The following is a 19,787-nucleotide window of genomic DNA, read 5'->3' as shown; positions in this document are numbered from 1 at the left end:
CGCAGTGACCACACCTGTATATAGCACTGAGTAGTAATCTGTGCAGATCAGTTCCAGTGTGAGCCACGTTGAGTAAACACCTGTTATACCGTTCTCCTGCAGTCTGTGTCTTATTATACACAGACACAACATTGGCGACAAGGCAAGTTCGAACCTACCTGCAACTCTGCATCACCTCCCGGGGATTCGTTCCTGGAGATCAGTGGATTGGAGGTCAAGGCCAGAGACTCGGACGTCGACCACGGGCAACCGCTCAGTCATCCAGCAGAGACTCGAGAATTGCGGGGGAGGCTGTCGAGAGCCAGGCTTGGCTTTCCAGTCGAGGTGGTCCAGCGAAATGGGCTGGCAACAGGTAGTGCGCAGACCGTTCCCGGACAGCGGCGGTCTAGAGCCCGACTGAGCGGCACAGCAAAGGGCCGAGCAGCGTCAACGGGGGAGAGAGAGAGAGGGCAGAGCGCACAGGGCGCAGCCAGTGTTCAGGGGCCAAGCAGCGTCGGAGAGAGGGAGAGAGAGACGCACAGGAACCCACGAGGCGCCGCCATTGCCACGAGGACCGCCGAGAGCGGCGTTGGCAGCAGCGCAGGAGAAGCGCGTGAAACCTACCATTGCCACGAGAACCGCCGGGTGCGGCATTGGCAGCAGCGGGGGAGGAAGGAAAGCGCGGGAGACGCCATTTTAAGTCATTGGGAGACGCCATTTTAAACCACACCCAAAATGCCGAAGAGTGGCAGTATCACCGCATTTGACAATGAAGTCGAAGATTGGACTACATATGTCGAACGAATAGAGGTATACTGCAAGGCAAATGAGGTGTCAGATGACAAGAAAGCGTCGGTATTGTTAAATTTAATGGGTGCAAAGACGTATGGTTTATTACGAAATCTTGTAACCCCAACGAAGCCAATGGAAAAGAGTTTTGAAGACATAGTAACGATACTACAGGAACATTTAAACCCCACACCGCTGCTGATAGCAGAAAGATTCAAGTTTCACAAACTGAACCAGCATAAGGATGAAAGCAATGCTGATTATTTAACAGAACTGCGCAAACTATCGAAACACTGCCAGTTTGGAGCGGGATTGGCAGATACCTTAAGGGACAAGTTTGTGTGTGGGCTTCAAAGTGAAGGAACCCAGAAAAGGCTTTTATCTGAAAAGGACCTTACGCTGGAAAAGGCTTTCAGCATTGCGGTATCATATGAAGCAGCAGCACGGGGCGCTGCAGAGATACAACAGAGACCGCAAGAATATGGCACAAACGAAATGTCATATGGAACAGAGAAGTGCTATCGCTGCAGCAGAACAACACACGACCAGAATGATTGCTGGTTCAAAGACAAAGTGTGCAGACAGTGTGGAAAAGTAGGACACATAGCACGAGTCTGCAGGTCGGGAAAGAAAACCAGCAATAAGAAACCTACCAAAGGAAAGTACAAGAAGGTACATAAGATGACGGAGAATAGTTCAGACGAACAAAAGAGTGATAACGACTCCGAAAGCAGGGAACTGAGTTGTCTGAAACTACATAATGTGATCACAATGGAGGATCACCGAACCATTTGGGTCACTCTCAAGATAGCAGGAGTCCAGGTAAAGATGGAATTGGACACAGGATCAGCCCTAACAGTCATAAACCGACGGGACTACGAGCGGCTATTCTCACACATACCCTTGAGAGACACAAAAATTATTTTGAAGACGTACACGGGGCAAAAAGTCTACCCCAAAGGAAAAATAAGGGTGACCGTTATATATAACAGTAAGGAAACACCAAAACTAGACCTGTATGTCATAGAGTCATAGAGTTTTACAGCACAGAAAGAGGCCCTTCGGCCCATCGTGTCTGCGCCGCCCATCCATCCCTGTCCAGTCTAATCCCATTTTCCAGCATTTGGTCCATAGCCTTGTATGCAATGGCATTTCAAGTGCTCATCCAAATGCTTCTTGAATGTTGTGAGGGTTCCTGCCTCTACCACCCTTTCAGGCAGTGAGTTCCAGATTCCAACCACCCTCTGGGTGAAAAAATTCCTCCTCAAATCCCCTCTAAATCTCCTGCCCCTTACCCTGAATCTATGCCCCCTTGTTATTGACCCCCCTACTAAGGGGAAAAGTTCCTCTTTATCTACCCTATCTATGCCCCTCATCATTTTGTACACCTCAATCAGGTCCCCCCTCAGCCTTCTTTGCTCCAAGGAAAACAACCCCAGCCTGTTTAGTCTTTCTTCATAGCTGAGGCGCTCCATCCCAGGTAACATCCTGGTGAATCTTCTCTGCACCCTCTCCAAAACAATCACATCCTTCCTATAGTGAGGCGACCAGAACTGCACACAGTACTCCAGCTGTGGCCTCACCAGCGTTTTGTACAGCTCCATCATAACCTCCCTGCTCTTATATTCTATGCCTCAGCTAATGAAGGCAAGTATCCCATATGCCTTTTTAACCACCTTATCTACCTGTTCCGCTGCCTTCAGGGATCTATGTACATGTACACCAAGGTCCCTCTGACCCTCTGTACTTCCTAGGGTCCTACCACTCATTGTGTATTCCCTTGCCTTATTTGTCCGTCCAAAATGCACCACCTCGCACTTTTCAGGGTTAAATTCCATTTGCCACTTTTCCGCCCATCTGACCAACCCGTTTATATCGTCCTGTAGCCTGAGGCTTTCCTCCTCGCAATTTACCACCCCACCAATTTTCGTGTCATCTGCGAACTTACTGATCATACCTTTTACATTCTCTCCAAATCATTTATGTAGATCACAAACAACAAGGGACCCAGCACCGATCCCTGAGGTACCCCACTGGACACAGGCTTCCAGTCACAAAAGCAACCTTCGACCATCACCCTCTGCCTCCTGCCACTCAGCCAGTTTAGGATCCAACGCGCCAAGGCACCCTGGATCCCATGGGCTCTTACCTTCTTGACCAGTCTCCTATGCGGGACTTTGTCAAAAGCTTTACTGAAGTCCATGTAAACCACATCCACAGCATTTCCCTCATCCACCCCCCTAGTCACCCCCTCGAAAAATTCAATCAGATTTGTCAGACATGATTTACCCTTGACAAAGCCATGCTGACTATCCCCGATTAATCCTTGCCTCTCCAAGTGGAGACTAATTTTGTCCCTCAGAATTTTTTTCAATAATTTCCCTACCACAGATGTTAGGCTCACTGGCCTGTAATTCCCTGGTTTATCCCTGCTACCCTTCTTGTATAATGGTACTACATTAGCTGTTCTCCAGTCCTCTGGTACATCCCCTGTGGCCAGAGAGGTTCTGAAAATTTGTGTCAGAGCCCCTGCAATCTCCTCCTTTGCCTCCCACAGCAGCCTGGGATACATCTCGTCCGGGCCTGGGGATTTATCCATTTTTTGGCCTGCTAAAACCGCTAGCACCTCCTCCCTCTCGATGCTAATATGTTCAAGTATGTCACAGTCCCCTTGCCTGATTTCTATGTCTGCATCGTCTCTCTCCATAGTGAACACAGATGCAAAAAATTCATTTAAAACCCCGCCTACATCATCTGGCTCTACACACAGATTGCCACTTTGGTCCCTAATGGGCCCTACCCTTTCCCTGGTTATTCTCTTGCCCTTAATATACTTATAAAACATCTTAGGATTTTCCTTTATTTTGCTCGCCAGTGTTATTTCATGGCCCCTCCTCTCCCTCCTAATTTCTTTTTTAAGTATGTAATGCAAGATGGAGGACCACCATTACTGGGACGTGAATGGATCCGGAAAATACAACTGGATTGGCATTCCATACAGGCACTGACTGTGGCTGACAAAAAGGATGACGACGTCACACCTGGGCGACTGTCAAAGATCCTAACTGACGCGAAAGAAGTGTTCCAGCAAGGACTCGGAACACTAAAAGGCATGACAGCGACGATTAAAATTGAAGAAAACGCAAGCCCCAAATTTTTTAAGGCCAGACCGATACCTTATGCGATCCGCCCAGCCGTCGAAGCAGAGCTGGAGAGTCTGGAACGTTCAGGTGTACTGTCCAAGGTAGACTGGAGCGAGTGGGCTACACCCATCGTCCCTGTGATGAATAAGTCGTTGAGCAGCACGCTTGGGGAACCAAGGAAGGTTCGCATCTGTGGGGCCTTTAAGGTAACAGCGAACCCGGTCCTTCACACCGTACAATATCCACTTCCGCGGATTGAAGATATTTTCGTCTCGCTATCTGGAGGGAAACGCTTCACTAAGATTGATCTGGCCCAGGCGTATCTGCAAATGGAGGTAGAAGAAGCATCAAAAAAATACCTCACAATCAACACCCATAAAGGTCTCTACCAATACAACCGGCTGGTATTCGGGGTAGCATCAGCTCCGGCTATTTGGCAGAGGGCAATGGAACAAGTCCTGCAAGGGATCCCAGGGACCCAGTGTTATTTGGACGACATCCTGGTCACGGGCGAAAATGACAGTGATCACCTTGCCAAACTGGAGCAGGTGCTCACTAGACTGCAGGAATATGGGCTCCGAGCTAACCGCCCCAAATGCGAGTTTTTTAGAAAACAGATCTCGTATTGTGGCCATGTTATCGATAAAGTCCCCAGAGAAGATTGAGGCAGTAGTCAAGGCTCCAGCACCGGAAAATGTGTCACAACTGAGGTCGTTCCTCGGGCTGGTAAACTACTACCATAAGTTCTTGCCAAATTTGTCTACAATACTACACCCACTGAACACCCTACTGCAAACTGGGGTGCCATGGAAGTGGAGTGACGAATGTAGACGAGCTTTCCAGAAGAGCAAAACACTAATCACATCGAAAGAGGTATTGGCCCATTACAACCCAGCATTACCAATTCGGTTGGCATGTGATACGTCACCCTACGGCATTGGAGCGGTGCTGTCGCACAAATTCTCGGATGGCTCAGAGAGGCCAATAGCCTTTGCGTCACAATCACTAACCTCAGCCGAGCGTAACTACGCCCAGATTGACAGGGAGGCCCTCAGCCTAGTGTGGGGAGTGAAAAAGTTCAATCACTATCTGCACGGGCAGAAATTCACCTTGCTGACTGATCACCAGCCTCTTGTCTCCATTTTTAATCCGAAGAAGGGCGTTCCGGTGATGACTGCGCAACGACTACAAAGATAGTCACTTTTTCTAGGGGCGCACCACTATGAGATTGAATATAAGGGCACGAAACAGCATGGAAATGCTGATGGGCTATCACGCCTGCCACTGCCTACTGCGGGGGAAGCACCAGCAGTGGATCCTGTCGAAATATTCCATTCGACTATAGTTGAATACCTACCGGTAACTAACGCTTGTATCGAAAAGGAAACCCGAAATGACCCGATACTGTCTCGGGTATATGATTTGACGGTGAAGGGATGGCCAGCACATGGCGACTCACTGTTGCCAGCATTCTCGACAAGGAGAGAACAGCTGTCAGTGTGCCGGGGGACCTTGATGTGTGGATCCCGAGTGGTAATTCCACCCAAGTTAAGGGATAGAGTGCTCAATGAGCTTCATGAGGGTCATCTGGGAGGGGTAAAAATGAAAAGCCTAGCCAGGGCTTATGTGTGGTGGCCGGGAATCGATAAACAAATCGAGGACCTGACCAAGAGCTGCTCAGGATGCCAGAAAGTCCAAAATGCACCACCACAGGCCCCTCTACACCCATGGGGTGCATATTGATTTTGCTGGCCCATTCATGGACTCAATGTTTTTAATAGCCGTGGATGCGCACTCGAAATGGCCTGAGGTCATCAAAATGTCCTCCACCACCACGGAGAAAACTATTGCAGTCCTATGGACCATTTTTGCCAGGAATGGCTTGCCAGAACAGATTTGCTCCGACAACGGACCACAGTTTGTGTCCGAAGAGTTCCGGAGGTTCTTGAAAAAGAATGGGGTAAGGTATTACACATCCGCCCCGTATCATCCAGCCACAAATGGATTGGCTGAGAGGTTTGTACAAACCTTTAAGAAGGCAATAAAGGCTATGTACAATGACAACATTCCACTGCAGCACAAGGTGGACAATTTCCTGTTCGCCTACCGGAATGCGACACATGCAGTCACCAACCAGGCCCCAGCCATGATGTTCTTTAACCGAAGGTTAAGATCTCACCTGGATTTGCTCAGACCAAACGTACGAAGAGATGTTGAGAGTAAGCAATTCCAGCACATCCATGAGAAGCCAACAAGGAGCTTCAATATAGGGCAACCAGTCTTGGCCCGCGACTACCGAACAGAAAAATGGCAGCCAGGAACGATATGCACACGGCAGGGCCCACTAATGTACACAGTGGACGTTGGGGAGAGCATCGTGAGACGCCATGCTGACCAGATCCTAGAGTCACAGGAACAAGTCAACCCCATGCCTCGCCCATACGTACCTGGTGATGAACCCGACGTACAGGTCGCATCTACCCCAGAAACAGTAGCATCGGAAGCTGATGAACCAACCGACGACAGGGGGCCAGAATCGCCTCCGCACCAAGAGCAAGACACTTGGGAAAGGCGCTATCCAGAAAGGATCAGGAAGCCTCCCCAAAGACTGAATATATAAATAGACTATTTTCAGCTAATGTTGCATGTTAAAAGTGTTAATTGTAATTAGTTTGATATTTAATTGTTAAATGAGTGTTATGGTACTGTTAATCTAAAAGGGGAGGAATTGTAATGTATATACCTTTAAGGGGGGAACTATCTTTTACAGCTCATGTATACTGCAGTACCGGCAGTGACCACACCTGTATATAGCACTGAGTAGTAATCTGTACAGATCAGTTCCAGTGTGAGCCACGTTTAGTAAACACCTGTTGTACCGTTCTCCTGCAGTCTGTGTCTTATTATACACGGACACAAGAAAAGGTAGTAATCTCTGGATTACTCCCTGTGCCACGTGCGAGTGAGTATAGAAATAGGAGGAGAGAGCAGATGAATGCGTGGCTGGAGAGATGGTGCAGGAGGGAGGGCTTCAGATTCCTGGGACATTGGGACCGGTTCTGAGCGAGGTGGGACCTGTACAGGCCGGACGGGTTTCACCTCAACAGGGCCGGAACCAATGTCCTCGCCAGGGGGGTTTACTAGTGCTGTTTGTATTGATTTCTTTGTGGGTTCAATGATGAGACATTTATGAAAGAGAATGTCTTTTAATCTAAAGTCTGTTCAACTCTTTATACAGCTTTACAGGAGACACGATGCTTGTGATGCATCTAGAACGAAACTGAAACTAAACTGAACTGCCTTGCTTGTCTCTGTCACATGCCCTCTGCTGGTCAGGCACAAGCAATCAATACATGCAAACATGCTGTTAAGGCATCATAATCGAACAGGCAAATACCATCTCTATTTGCTGATATCATTACATCTCCTTTTCTTAAAACAAAAGTATTTTACTTTTAACTAACAACATGTTTTCTTTGTATTAATCTGCATTTTAACTGTAACACTTAATGAACTTACATTATCATTATCATGATCAAGGTTTTTTAACATTGCTTTGTGTGTTCACATGAAATATGTCAATACACTAGAACTTGAAGAAAGAATAAGATAACATTACTCCCTTCTATAACAATAGTCCTTAAATTTGCTCAATGAGTCTCTCAGGAGGATTCACATGTCTTGAGGATTTTCTGATTGATTGTCCTTGAATCTGAGTTGTTGCCTCAGATGATTGGTTCTCAGCTGTGTGATCAGGTTGTTCAACAGTATCAGTCTCTTGACCTGCTGTGGCTGGTCCCATGAGAAGATCTCGATGATTTCTTCTCAGAACAGCACCCTCATCTGTCTGAATGGTGTATGATCTTGGTTGAACTTCACTCAGGACAGTTCCCTTCTGAGTCCATGTGTTTGTTTTGTCTTTGAACCTTACTTGGTCACCAGTGTGGAGTTCAGGTAGGTTTTGTGTTCCTCTGTCATAATAGTACTTTTGCTTTTCTTTCTGTTGTTCTTTGAACTTCCTCACTTTCTCCCCCTGTTTTGTTTTCAGGAGGTTCTCCGGGATGGGTAGGTTTGACCTTAGCCGACGTCCCATCAGGAGTTGGGCTGGTGACTTACCACACTCGAGCGGCGTTGTGCGGTATACAAGCATGCTTTGGTAGAAGTCAGTTCCACTGTCTTTTGCCTTGTACATCAGTCTTTTCACTGTCTGGACCGATTTTTCCACTAGTCCATTGGACTGTGGATAGTGAGGACTTGACGTTGTGTGGACAAAGTCCCACTCTTTGGCAAAGTGTCGGAAACTTGCATTGTAAAACTGGGGTCCGTTGTCTGTGAAGACCTCACTTGCCACGCCATGTCTGGAGAATATGGCTTTCATACATGTTATCACAGCATCTGCAGTGGTGGTGTGCAGTCTACAAACCTCTGGATACAGGGAGTAATAGTCTGTGACTACAAGATAGTCCTTCCCTTGACATACGAATAGGTCAGCGCCTACCTTCTGGTAAGGTCTGTCTGGTGCTGGGTGTGGCTTTAGTGGTTCTACCGGATTGCTTGCTCGATATTTCAGGCATATTGTGCAGTTTGACACCTCATTTGTCACATCTTGGTTGATTCGTGGCCAGTACATCACCTCTCATGCTCTTTTCTTACACTTTTCGATTCCCAGATGTCCTCCATGGATCTTTTTTAACATCTCTTTTCTCAGACTCTTTGGGATAACTATTTTACTTCCTTTGTAGATGATGTCTTCGACCACTGATAGTTCCGCCCTGCAGTTCCAGTACTCTGCCATGTCAGGTGAGCAGTCTTGCTTCATGTTGGGCCATCCATCCAAGATGCTTTTCCTCAGTCGTCTCATTGTTTCATCTTTGTTTGTCTCAGTCTTTATGAGCTCCATTTTTGCATCTGCTATGGGCAGTGCACTTGTGATCATGTCCACGTAGGCGTTCACTTTTTCATCCATTGTGGTGTTTGCAGGCTCACTTGGGTCAACAGCTCTGGACAACGTGTCTGCTGTATACATCAGCTTACCCGGTGTGTACGCAACATTCAGTGTATAGCGTTGCAGCCTGATCATCATTCTTTGTATTCTAAGCGGACAGCTATTTAGTGGCTTTTGGAACAATGCAATCAAGGGCTTATGGTCAGTCTCTACACTGATTGCTTGTCCTGCCACAAACTGGTGAAATCTTTCACAGGCGTATGTGATGCTGAGCAGCTCCTTTTCTATTTGAGCATATCGCGTCTCCGCGTCTGTCATTGAGCGCGATGCATATGCAATAGGTTGCCAGTAGTCATATTTTTGCAGAAGAACGGCACCGAGCCCACTCTGTGATGCATCTGATGATATCTTGATGGGTCTCGCCGAGTCATAAAACCTCAGAACTGGTTCCTCTGTGAGCAGTTTCTTTAGATCGCTCCATGACTTCTCATGCTCATGATTCCATTCCCATTCTATGTTCTTTTCAGTTAGTCTTCTCAGTGGCGCCAGCTTTTCTGAGAGGTTGGATATGAATTTCCCCATGTAGTTGATCATTCCATTAAACCTCTGCACGTCCTTTTTGCATTGTGGCTTTGGCATATTCTCAATGGCGGACACCTTTCTGGGATCTGGTCTGATGCCCTCACTGCTAAGGATATCTCCCACGAATGTCAGTTCTGTCACCCCGAGCTGGCATTTCTCTCTATTCAGCTTCAGGTTTGTTTTCCTTGTTGCTTCCAGCACTTTTTTCAGTCTCTCGTCATGCTCAGTTCTCGTGGTTCCCCATACTATGATGTCATCCATTGATGTATCAACTCCCTCCAGGTGCTCATAGATCATATGAATTGTTTTGTGATACACTTCAGGAGCTGAGGCAATGCCAAATGGTAACCTTAGGAATCTGTATCTGCCAAATGGACTGTTGAACGTGCACAGTCTTGAACTTGCTTCGTCCAATTTCATCTGCCAAAATCCTGATGATGCATCTAACTTGCTGAAATACTTTGCATTTGCAAACTGTGCCATGATTTCCTCACGTGTAGGAAGCTTGAAGTGCTCTCTCTTTATTGCTCTGTTTAGATCTCTTGGATCCAGGCAAATTCTGAGCTTTCCATTCTTTTTGTCCACTACGACGAGGGAACTTACCCACTCAGTTGGCTCATCTATCTTCTGAATCACGTTCAGGCTTTCCATCCTGTCCAACTCTGCCTTCAGTTGCTTTTGAAGAGCAAACGGAACTTTTCTGCATGGATGTATGACCGGTGTCATACTTTTATCTACCCTGATCGTGTGTTCTCCTGGAATGCAGCCTAGACCCTTAAATAGGTCGTTGTACTCTTTCATGAGTTCATCATAGACTGTCTCTCCTTCGCTTTCCACAATGAGGACTCTCTTTACCAGGTTCAGTCTCTCACAGGCTTTTAAACCTAGTATGGCTTGCACCTCCTTTGGCACCACGATTAATGCTAACGTGTGCTCTCTGTTCTTGTGTGTCACTTTGACAATGCATCTTCCTTTCACTGGTATTTCAGTACCTGAGTATCCTGTCACTTTCACTTTTATTCCATGTATCTTTGGTCTGGGTCTAATTTTCTTAAAATCGGTCTCTGATATCACATTAACTTGTGCTCCAGTATCCAATTTAAATGGAATGTGTATGTCATTCACTTTTAGTGTCAACATCCAGTCTCTTTGTTCTTTTTTGTTTTCAGACACAACATCTACATAGACCTCCTCTATGTCGCTTTCATCTACTGCATGGACCTTGCTTTGTTGCACTTGGTTCTTGCAGCAGCAGGCATAATGGTTGTTTTTGTTGCAACTATTGCATGTTTTACCATATGCTGGACACTTTTTTGGTGGATGCTGTGTACCGCATCGACTACATGTCTTTCGATTGTCCCTTTCATTTTCGTTCGCTGGCCACGCCTCTTTTTTCACATTGGCGCTCTTTTTGTTAAACGGTTTGTATCCGTTCATTCTCACTGCATCCACGTTGCAGCTATTGTCACTGAACAGCTCCTTTGCCTGCAACTTCACAGTCTCTGTAGCCCTACACAGTGCTATGGCTTTTCCCAGGTCTAGATCTTGCTCTCTTAGCAGTCTTTCCCTTAGACCATTATTCGGAATACCACACACCAGTCTGTCTTTTATCAGCGAGTCTGTCAGTCCCCCAAATTCACACGATTTGCTTCTGTTTCTAAGTTCAGTCACATACTGATCAATAGTCTCACCCGTTTTCTGAACACATGTGAAAAATCTGTGCCTCTCAAACGTCACGTAACGTTTAGGTATGCAGTAGGCCTCAAACTGTTCTATTATTTTATCTAGCTTCATTTTGTCTCCATCAGCATCGAATGTGAAGTTATTATACACCTCCAGCGCTTCATCACCCACGACATGTAAGAACAGTGACGATTTCCTTTTATTACTTTTCTCGTCAGCTCCGATTGCTGATAAATACAACCCCACACGTTGTTTGAACCTTCTCCAATTTTCAGCCACATTACCTGTCAACTGAAGTGTCGCCGGTGGGAGTAAACCTTCCATTTTTCACTTCGTTAGCTATTCTCTAATGGTAAGTAACGATGTTCTCTTTTGGCTTGCTAATCTGTGGAGAGCTGATTTAACTTCAGATTTTTCCTCTTCATCTCTTTCAATCACTTCTGACACCATATATTGATTTCTTTGTGGGTTCAATGACGAGACATTTATGAAAGAGAATGACTTTTAATCTAAAGCCTGTTCAACTCTTTATACAGCTTTTCAGGAGACACGATGCTTGTGATGCATCTAGAATGAAACTGAAACTAAACTGAACTGCCTTGCTTGTCTCTGTCACATGCCCTCTGCTGGTCAGGCACAAGCAATCAATACATGCAAACATGCTGTTAAGGCATCATAATCGAACAGGCAAATACCATTTCTATTTGCTGATATCATTACACTGTTGGGGAGGGTTTAAATTAATTTGACAGGGGGATGGGAACCAGGATTTAGCAGTAGAAAGGAGAAACAAAGTGCACAAAGGGAGAGACAGATAGCACTAGAGTAAGAAATAGTAAGTTATTAGGTGGAGTAAGATTGAGTGAATACGAGAAGGTCTAAGACAGGTTTACAGTGCATGTGTGTAAATGGACAAAGCGCGGTAAATAAGGTTGGTGAGCTGCAGGCACAAATAGCCACATGGGAATGTGATGTCGTGGCAATAACGGAGACCTGGCTCAAAAAAGGGCAGGATTGAGTTTTAAATATTCCTGGATATAAGGTGTTCAGGAGAACTTTGTTGATCAGTTCGTTTCCGGCCTAACGAGGAAGGAGGCATTTCTGGATCTGGTTCTGGGGAATGAGGTGAGTCAAGTGGATCAAGTGTCAGTAAGGGAACATTTAGGGAACAGTGATCATAAGGTTTAGATTAACTATGGAAAAGGACAGGGAGCAATCTAGAGTAAAAATACTTAATTGGAGGAAAGCAAATTTCAATGGGTTGAGAACGGATCTGGCCTGGGTAAATTGGAATCAAAGATTGGCGGACAAAACTGTAATCGAACAATGGGCTGCCTTTAAAAAGGAGATGGTTCAGGTAGAGTCGAGGTACATTCCCACGAGGGGGAAAGGTAGGGCAACTAAAGTCAGAGCTCCCTAGATGACGAAAGAGATAGAGAGTAAGATGAAACAGAAAAAAAGCGCGTATGACAGATGTTAGGTTGAGAATACAGGTGAGAATCAGGCTGAATATAGAAAATGAAGAGGGGAAGTGAAAAAGAAAATAAGAGGGGCAAAGAGAGAGTATGAGAATAGATTGGCAGCTAACATAAAAGGGAATTCAAAAGTCTTCTGTAGACATATAAATAGTAAATGGGTAGTAAGAGGAGGGGTGGGGCCGAGTAGGGACTAAAAAGGAGACCTACACATGGAGGCAGAGGGCATGGCTGAGGTACTAAATGAGTACTTTGCATCTATCTTCACCAAGGAAGATGATGCTGCCAAAGTCATAGTGAAAGAGGGGGTAGTGGAGATACTGGATGGGGTAAAAATTGATAAATTGGAGGTACTAGAAAGGCTGTCTTAACTTAAAGTTGATAAGTTACCAGGACCAGATGGGATGCATACTAGGATGCTGAGGGAGGTTAAAGAGGAAATCGCGGAGGTACTCGCCATAATCTTCCAATCCTCCTTGGGTACGGGGGCGGTGCCAGAGGACTGGAGAATTGCAAATGTTACACCCTTGTTCAAAAAAGGGTGTAAGGATAAACCCAGCAACTACAGGCCAGTCAGTTTAACCTCGGTTGTGGGGAAGCTTTTAGAAACGATAATCAGGGACAAAGTTAACAGTCATTTGGACAAGTGTGGATTAATTAAGGAAATCCAGCACAGATTTGTTAAAGGCAAATCATATTTTGATGAGGTAACAGAGAGGGTTGATGAGGGCAATGTGGTTGACATAGTGTACATGGACTTCCAAAAGGCGTTTGATAAAGTGCCACATAATAGGCTTGTCAGCAAAGTTGAAGTTCATGAAATAAAAGGGACAGTGGCAGCATGGATACGAAATTGGCTAAGTGACAGGAAACAGAGAGTAGTGGTGAACGGTTGTTTTTCGGACTGAAGGAAGGTATACAGTGGTGTTCCCCAGGGGTCGGTACTAGGACCACGGCTTTTCTTGATATATATTAATGACTTAGACTTGGGTGTACAGGGCACAATTTTGAAGTGTAGTCACTGTTGTAATGTAGGAAACGCGGCAGCCAATTTGCACGTCCACCTGAGAGAGGTTTAACGTCTCATCCGAAAGACGGCACCTCCGGCAGTGCAGCGCTCCCTCAGCACTGCCCTGATTGTACACACATACCCAGGTCCAGCTGCCCTATCCCAGGTTTATGCTTGTCGAATCCAAGCAGTGTGTATTTTTTTTTACTGTAATCAGTGCTGGAAAACAAAAAAAAGGTCAGAGATCAATGCCAGGCTTCATAAGAAATATTATTTGAGCAGATTTGAATAGCTCCCTGTTAACAGACTGGGATCCAACCCAGAAATTCCATTTCGAATCCATTCAGGAATGAAGTACAGTGCTTGCTGGAGTGAGAACACCAAATAAAAGAGGGTTCTCAAGACCTCATTAACCTGCTAACTTTATACTAACGGTGACTGACCTGAGTGGTGTCCTGGGAGAGTCAGGTTCAAGCCCTTGGTGTAGGCTCCCGGGGACAGTTTATCCCGGCTTTCTTATCTGGTCTGCAGTTTTATTTAAACAGGACCCAGCTTGTACCAGGAGGGAACCTTTCAGTTAATAATTAAAGGCTGCACTTCAAGCCATTGATCTTTCCACCCTGGTCCAAGTTTTTTTGTACAGATGTATGTAACACATTTATTAAAAAGCAGTAACATAAGTTAGACTTTATTATGAATATAGTAGTCAAGTAACTTAGAACACACACTCCCAAATAGACCACTGACTCGTGTTCTCACACACACGTACACACTCATATTCTCTTTCTTCATCACACTGGGGTAGCTCTTGACTTTGTTCAGTGTTGTAAAATGGATGATAGCGAGTCGGGAGCCCGGTTTACATCCCCCCATTTTTATTTCCAAATTCTCTTTATTCTCCCTTACATTCCCTCTCATGCACTCGCACATTCTCTCTGAAATTTCTTTGCATGCACACTCTCTCAAACTCCCTCAAACACACACACTCTCACATTCCCTCGCACACACACTCACACTCTCTCACATTCCCTCGTACATCCACTCTCTCGCATGCATTCCCTTAAAGACACATTCTGTTTTCTCTCTCATATAGACACACATTCCTCAGAGGGACACATGCACCATGTATAGACACATACACAAATACACTCACACACATTCAATGCACACACACTCAAATACACTCACACTCAATGCACACACACTCAAATACACTCACACTCAATGCACACACACTCAAATATACTCACACTCAATGCACACACATACACAAGCACACTCACACACATTTAAACACTCACACATTCAAACACACTCACACACACTCAATGCAGACAGAGTAACACACATATCCTTGCAGATATGCACTGATGCTGATGCACACTTCACACACACAGTCACTCACACAGACTCTCTCACACACAAAAAAACACAATCGTGCACCTTTTAAAAAAAATAAACGGTGACCAAGAATTATCATGAGTTTTATCATGCATTTTTCTCTCTCTATTTCTGTTGATATTTAAATTATTAATTTAAATATTTTCAATTCGTTTTTTAATGTTATTGGTGGCAACACAGAGCTGCAGGTGTGAAAGAGCTGAATAGTCGCACAATCAATCTACCAAAATTTATTCCTGAGCTAATGTAGTGAAGGTAAATTCAGTGATCCTGCAATCCCGGTGGGATATCGTGCGTGAAGGGAGATAGGATTTGCAATCCTGATTCTCTGGGCCACGTCCCCTTCGAGAGCAGCTTCCCCCCATCCCCTCCCCCACCCCACCGCCCCGGGACTGCTGTATCCTGGGGTTTACCCTATTGTGTCTCTATTGATGCGAATTAGACTCGGTCACACGGTTCGGCAGAGTGACTCCTTCACGCCGGTCTCCCCAATAATATTGGCACAAAGAAAATGATCAGCTGAAGTGGCAGGAGTCACTGCAAACTAGCCTCGGTGTCCATGGCCAAGGAAGGGGAAATGTCAGCCGGGGTTCCTGATACTCGACGTTATTCCGTGACCCCAGCTCGAAAGTCGAGCACAGCTGTAATGACTCTCCCGGTCTCTCCCCTACATTGTCGAACAGTCTGCCGGCACTCAGTTTAGAAGATTGGGCCAATTGGGAGAAGCACTAGAGGACAGCTGTTGCCCGTGGAACTGTGCTTCTGCATGAGTTCAGGCCTTTAGGAATCATAGAACGATACCGCACAGAAGGAGGCCGTTCGGCCCATCGTGCCTGTGCCGGCTCTTTGAAAGAGCTCTCCAATTAATCCCACTCCCCCTGCTCTTTCCCCATATTCCTGCAAATTTCTTCCCCTTCAAGTATTTATCCAATTCCCTTTTGAAAGTTACTATTGAATCTGCTCCCACCGCCCTTTCAGGCAGCGCATTCCAGATCAACAACTCGCTACGTAAATTTTTTTCCCCTCATGTCACCCGCGGTTCTTTTGCCAATCACCTTAAATCTGTTTACCAACAGAAATAGTTTCTCCTTATTTACTCTGTCAAAACCGATTTTGAACACCTCTATTAAATCTCCCCTTAACCACCTCTGCTCTAAGGAGAACAACCCCAGCTTCTCCAGTCTCTCCACATAACTGAAGTCCCTCATCCCTGGTACCATTCCAGTAAATGTGATGCACTGTCAGAGGTGCCGTTTTTCAGATGAGACGTTAAACCGAGGCCCCGTCTGCTCTCTCAGGTGGACGTAAAAGATCCCACGGCCACTATTTCGAAGATGAGCTGGGGAGTTATCCCCAGTGTCCTGGCTAATATTTCTCCCTCAATCAACTTAACAGAAATAGATTATCTGGTCATTATCACATTGCTGTTTGTGGGAACTTGCTGTGTGCAAATTGGCTGCCGCGTTTCCCACATCACAACAGTGACTCCACTTCAAAAGTACTTCATTGGCTGTAAAGCACTTTGAGACATCCGGTGGTCGTGAAAGGCGCTATATAAATGCAAGTCTTTCTTTCTTTTAAATCTCCTCTGCACTCTCTCCAAGGCCTTGACATCCTTCCCAAATTGTGGTGCCCTGAATTGGACACGATACTCTAGCTGCAGACTAACCAGTGTTTTATACAGGTTTAGCATAACAGGAGAGGAGACTAGCAGAGGAAGAGGTCAAGGTTTTTAAAAAAAAAGGTCTGTGTGCCAACAGAAATGTAAAAAAAATCCTGAAAGGACATCAAGTTAACGGCAATCCTTTACAAACTGTTCCCATGTAGAAAGGTTCTGACATTGAATCCCCCTCCTTGTGTTCTGTGAAAGCAGCAAGGCTTTGACATTACACAGTGGGGGGAGTCGTGTGGAACGTCTGAAATGCCTCTCTGGGCTATCCTCGGGGGAGGAGTTAACCCAAATGAAAATAAATGGCCATGGAAGAGGAATTTCGGACAAAGCCTGGTACCCCACTGCCTCGTGTCAAAGCCCAAGTCCTTGGCTCAAAGCCCCTGATGTTTATGGAGACAGAGCACTAAAGCTGCCGGCAAATTCTGCATTGGAAATGTTGAATGAACCAAGTGACCTGGAGAGTTAATTATTAATGCCAATAAGTAAAAAAAGTAATTAACAAAAGCACCTCATCAAATGGGCCTGGGGATTAACCCTTTGAGAATTGGGAAGTATTTGAATTGCACTGGAACCGATTTACCATCCTCATTCTACGCTGTACATACTTGCTTTCTCTCTCTCTCTGTTCAGACCTATTGTCTCTTTCTGCCTCGTGTCTTTCTCTCTTGCTCGTCTCGCTTGCTCTCTTTCTGTCGTCCTGAATTGCTCTCACTCTCTCTCTCTCTTTCATATGGACTCTCTCTCTCTCTTTCTCGCTCTCTCTTCACACACAGTTTTGAAGGCACACACTAGCAGGGTTTGTTCCCTGGTTCCGAGACTTTTATAGTTAAACAGCCTTCCGATGTTTTTGAGAATCCCACTTTCTCCACCTGTAAAATGTGTACCTGAAAAAAAAGACTTGCATTCCTATAGCGCCTTTCACGACCTCCGGACGTCCCAAAGCGCTTTACAGCGAATGAAGTATTTTTTGAAGTGTGGTCACTGTTATAATGTGGGAAATGCAGCAGTCAATTTGCACACAGCAAGCTCCCACAAACAGCAACGTGATAATGACCAGATCATCTGTTTTTTTAGTGAATCTTGGTTGAGGGATAATATTGGCCCCAGGACACCGGGGAGAACTCCCCTGCTCTTCTTCCAAATAGTGGCCATGGGATCTTTTACATCCACCTGAGAGAGCAGACGGGGCCTCGGTTTAACGTCTCATCTGAAAGACGGCACCTCCGACAGTGCAGCACTCCCTCAGCACTGCACTGGGAGCGTCAGCCTGGATTTTTGCGCTCATGTCTCTGGAGTGGAACTTGAACCCACGACCTTCTGACCCAGCGACGAGAGTGCTGAGCCACGGCTGACCTGTGAACTGTACTAACGAGAATCAGCCCTGAGAAGGGTTTTTGCAGACGAGTTGAGGGCGTGCAGTGTTGGTGTGAGATCCGTGTGCTGTCAATGTACCTGACTGGAATTCTGCAGCGTTAGGTATCTGACAAATAATATTATAAATTTCTCCCACTTTTGGCTACCAGATCTGTGGTCTCTCCCTTGAGAGAGAAATTCTATCCTGTCATACATTCCATCCTATTGTTATATCTCCATTATAAATTCCAGTGTCCACATTTATAATGAGAACTGTCTATGTAAACTTGTCACACTGTAATTACATCCTCCTACCAATAGTGGCGCTGCAGCGCCTCCATGGGGTACTTACAATGTGACAATTTTTGCATAGGCATTTCCATTGTAAAGGTGAAGTGACTCAGCCTTCCTTACTTCAGTCTTGTTATGTAAACTAGGTTTGTATTCCCTGGATATAGAAGGTTAAGCGGTGATTTGATTGAGGTTTTTAGGATTTTGGAAGGAATTGATGGGGTAGATAGAAACTTTTTCTGCTGGTGGCGGGGGGGAGGGCCGGGGGGGTGTTGGGTGTCTAGGCTAAGGGGACATAGTCTTAAAATCAGAGCCGGGCCATTCAGGAGAGAAGTTTAGGAAACATTTCTTCATGCAAAGTGTGGTAGAATAGTGGGACTCTCTCCCACAAGAAGCAGTAGATGCCGGCTCAATGAATAATTTTAAGCTGAGCTCGATAGATTTTGTTGGGTAAGGGTATTAAGGCATACGGAGCCAAGGCGGGTAGATGGAATCTAGATACAGACCAGCCGTGATCTCATTGAATGACGAAACAGGCTCGAGGGGCTGAATGGCCTCCTCCTTCGTTCTTTGATTAATCCCATTGATGCTGAGGAATGCCGCATTAAAATTCCTTCATCCGTTCCTTCTCGCAAAACGTTTAGATTCCCTGAAGAACCTGGAGCATTTGGAAAAGAAACGGGAAAATTGGGAAAAGAAGCAACAGCGAAGGAGACGGATCAAACAACGCTCGATCAGCCAGGAGAAGTGGGTGGAGACTCTGGTTGTGGCTGATTCTAAAATGGTGGAGCATCACGGAAGTGAAAACATTGAAGCATACGTACTCACCGTTATGAACATGGTGAGTGACATTTTAATGGGGCACTTTAAATTACTTTAGAAAGTTAATTTTTTGGGGAGTTTTGTGTTCTTCAGGGTCACGGGCGTTAGCAGTGGGAATTGGAAAGTCTTCTCTCTCATTGGCACGGCCGCCAATGGAGGAGCGATTAAAATCGGGGAATGTGCTGAAGAGGCCAGAATTGGAGGAGTGCAGAGATCTCGGCGGGTTGTCAGGCTGGTGGGGGGTTTAGAGAGATAGGGAGGGGGGGCGAGGAGGCCACGGAAGGATTTAAATACAAGGATGAGAATTTTAAAATCGAGGCGTCGGACCGGGAGCCAATGTAGGTCAGCGAGCACCAGGGGGTGATGGGTGAACGGAATGGGTTAGGACACGGGGGCAGCAGAGATTCAGATGAGCTCAAGGTTACGGAGGGTGGGAGATGGGAGGCCGGCTCGGGTTTGAACATGGGGCCTTTCTGGCTTGTCTGCCTCAGTTGTTGCTGGGTGATGCAATTATCAAGCTGGGTTCGATGGAGGTTCAGCTTTGAGCAGTACTGCTAAACTGTCATGAGTTTTTAAGTGACTTTTTTTAATGGATCATGTCCAAACTACGGCGGGTAGTATTTTCATTATGAATCCCAGTAAA

General features: G+C 45.8%; 1 protein-coding gene across 2 annotated transcripts in view; it reads left to right on the top strand.

The window, feature by feature from the left end:
* LOC147099906 (A disintegrin and metalloproteinase with thrombospondin motifs 7-like) overlaps positions 1-19,787 on the top strand; it is a 212,358-nt gene that overhangs the window by 29,145 nt on the left and 163,426 nt on the right. For both annotated transcript variants that reach the window (XM_085968401.1, XM_085968400.1), the window contains exon 4: positions 18,967-19,163. In XM_085968401.1, coding sequence (XP_085824527.1) covers positions 18,967-19,163 — 197 coding nt within the window. The remainder of the gene's footprint in view (positions 1-18,966; positions 19,164-19,787) is intronic.

Source organism: Somniosus microcephalus, chromosome 27 (assembly GCF_052327205.1).
Source record: "Somniosus microcephalus isolate GS21.2 chromosome 27, FLI_Smic_1.0, whole genome shotgun sequence".
In the NCBI taxonomy this organism is placed as follows: Eukaryota; Metazoa; Chordata; class Chondrichthyes; order Squaliformes; family Somniosidae; genus Somniosus; species Somniosus microcephalus.
This window is presented reverse-complemented; position numbering and strand designations above follow the sequence as displayed.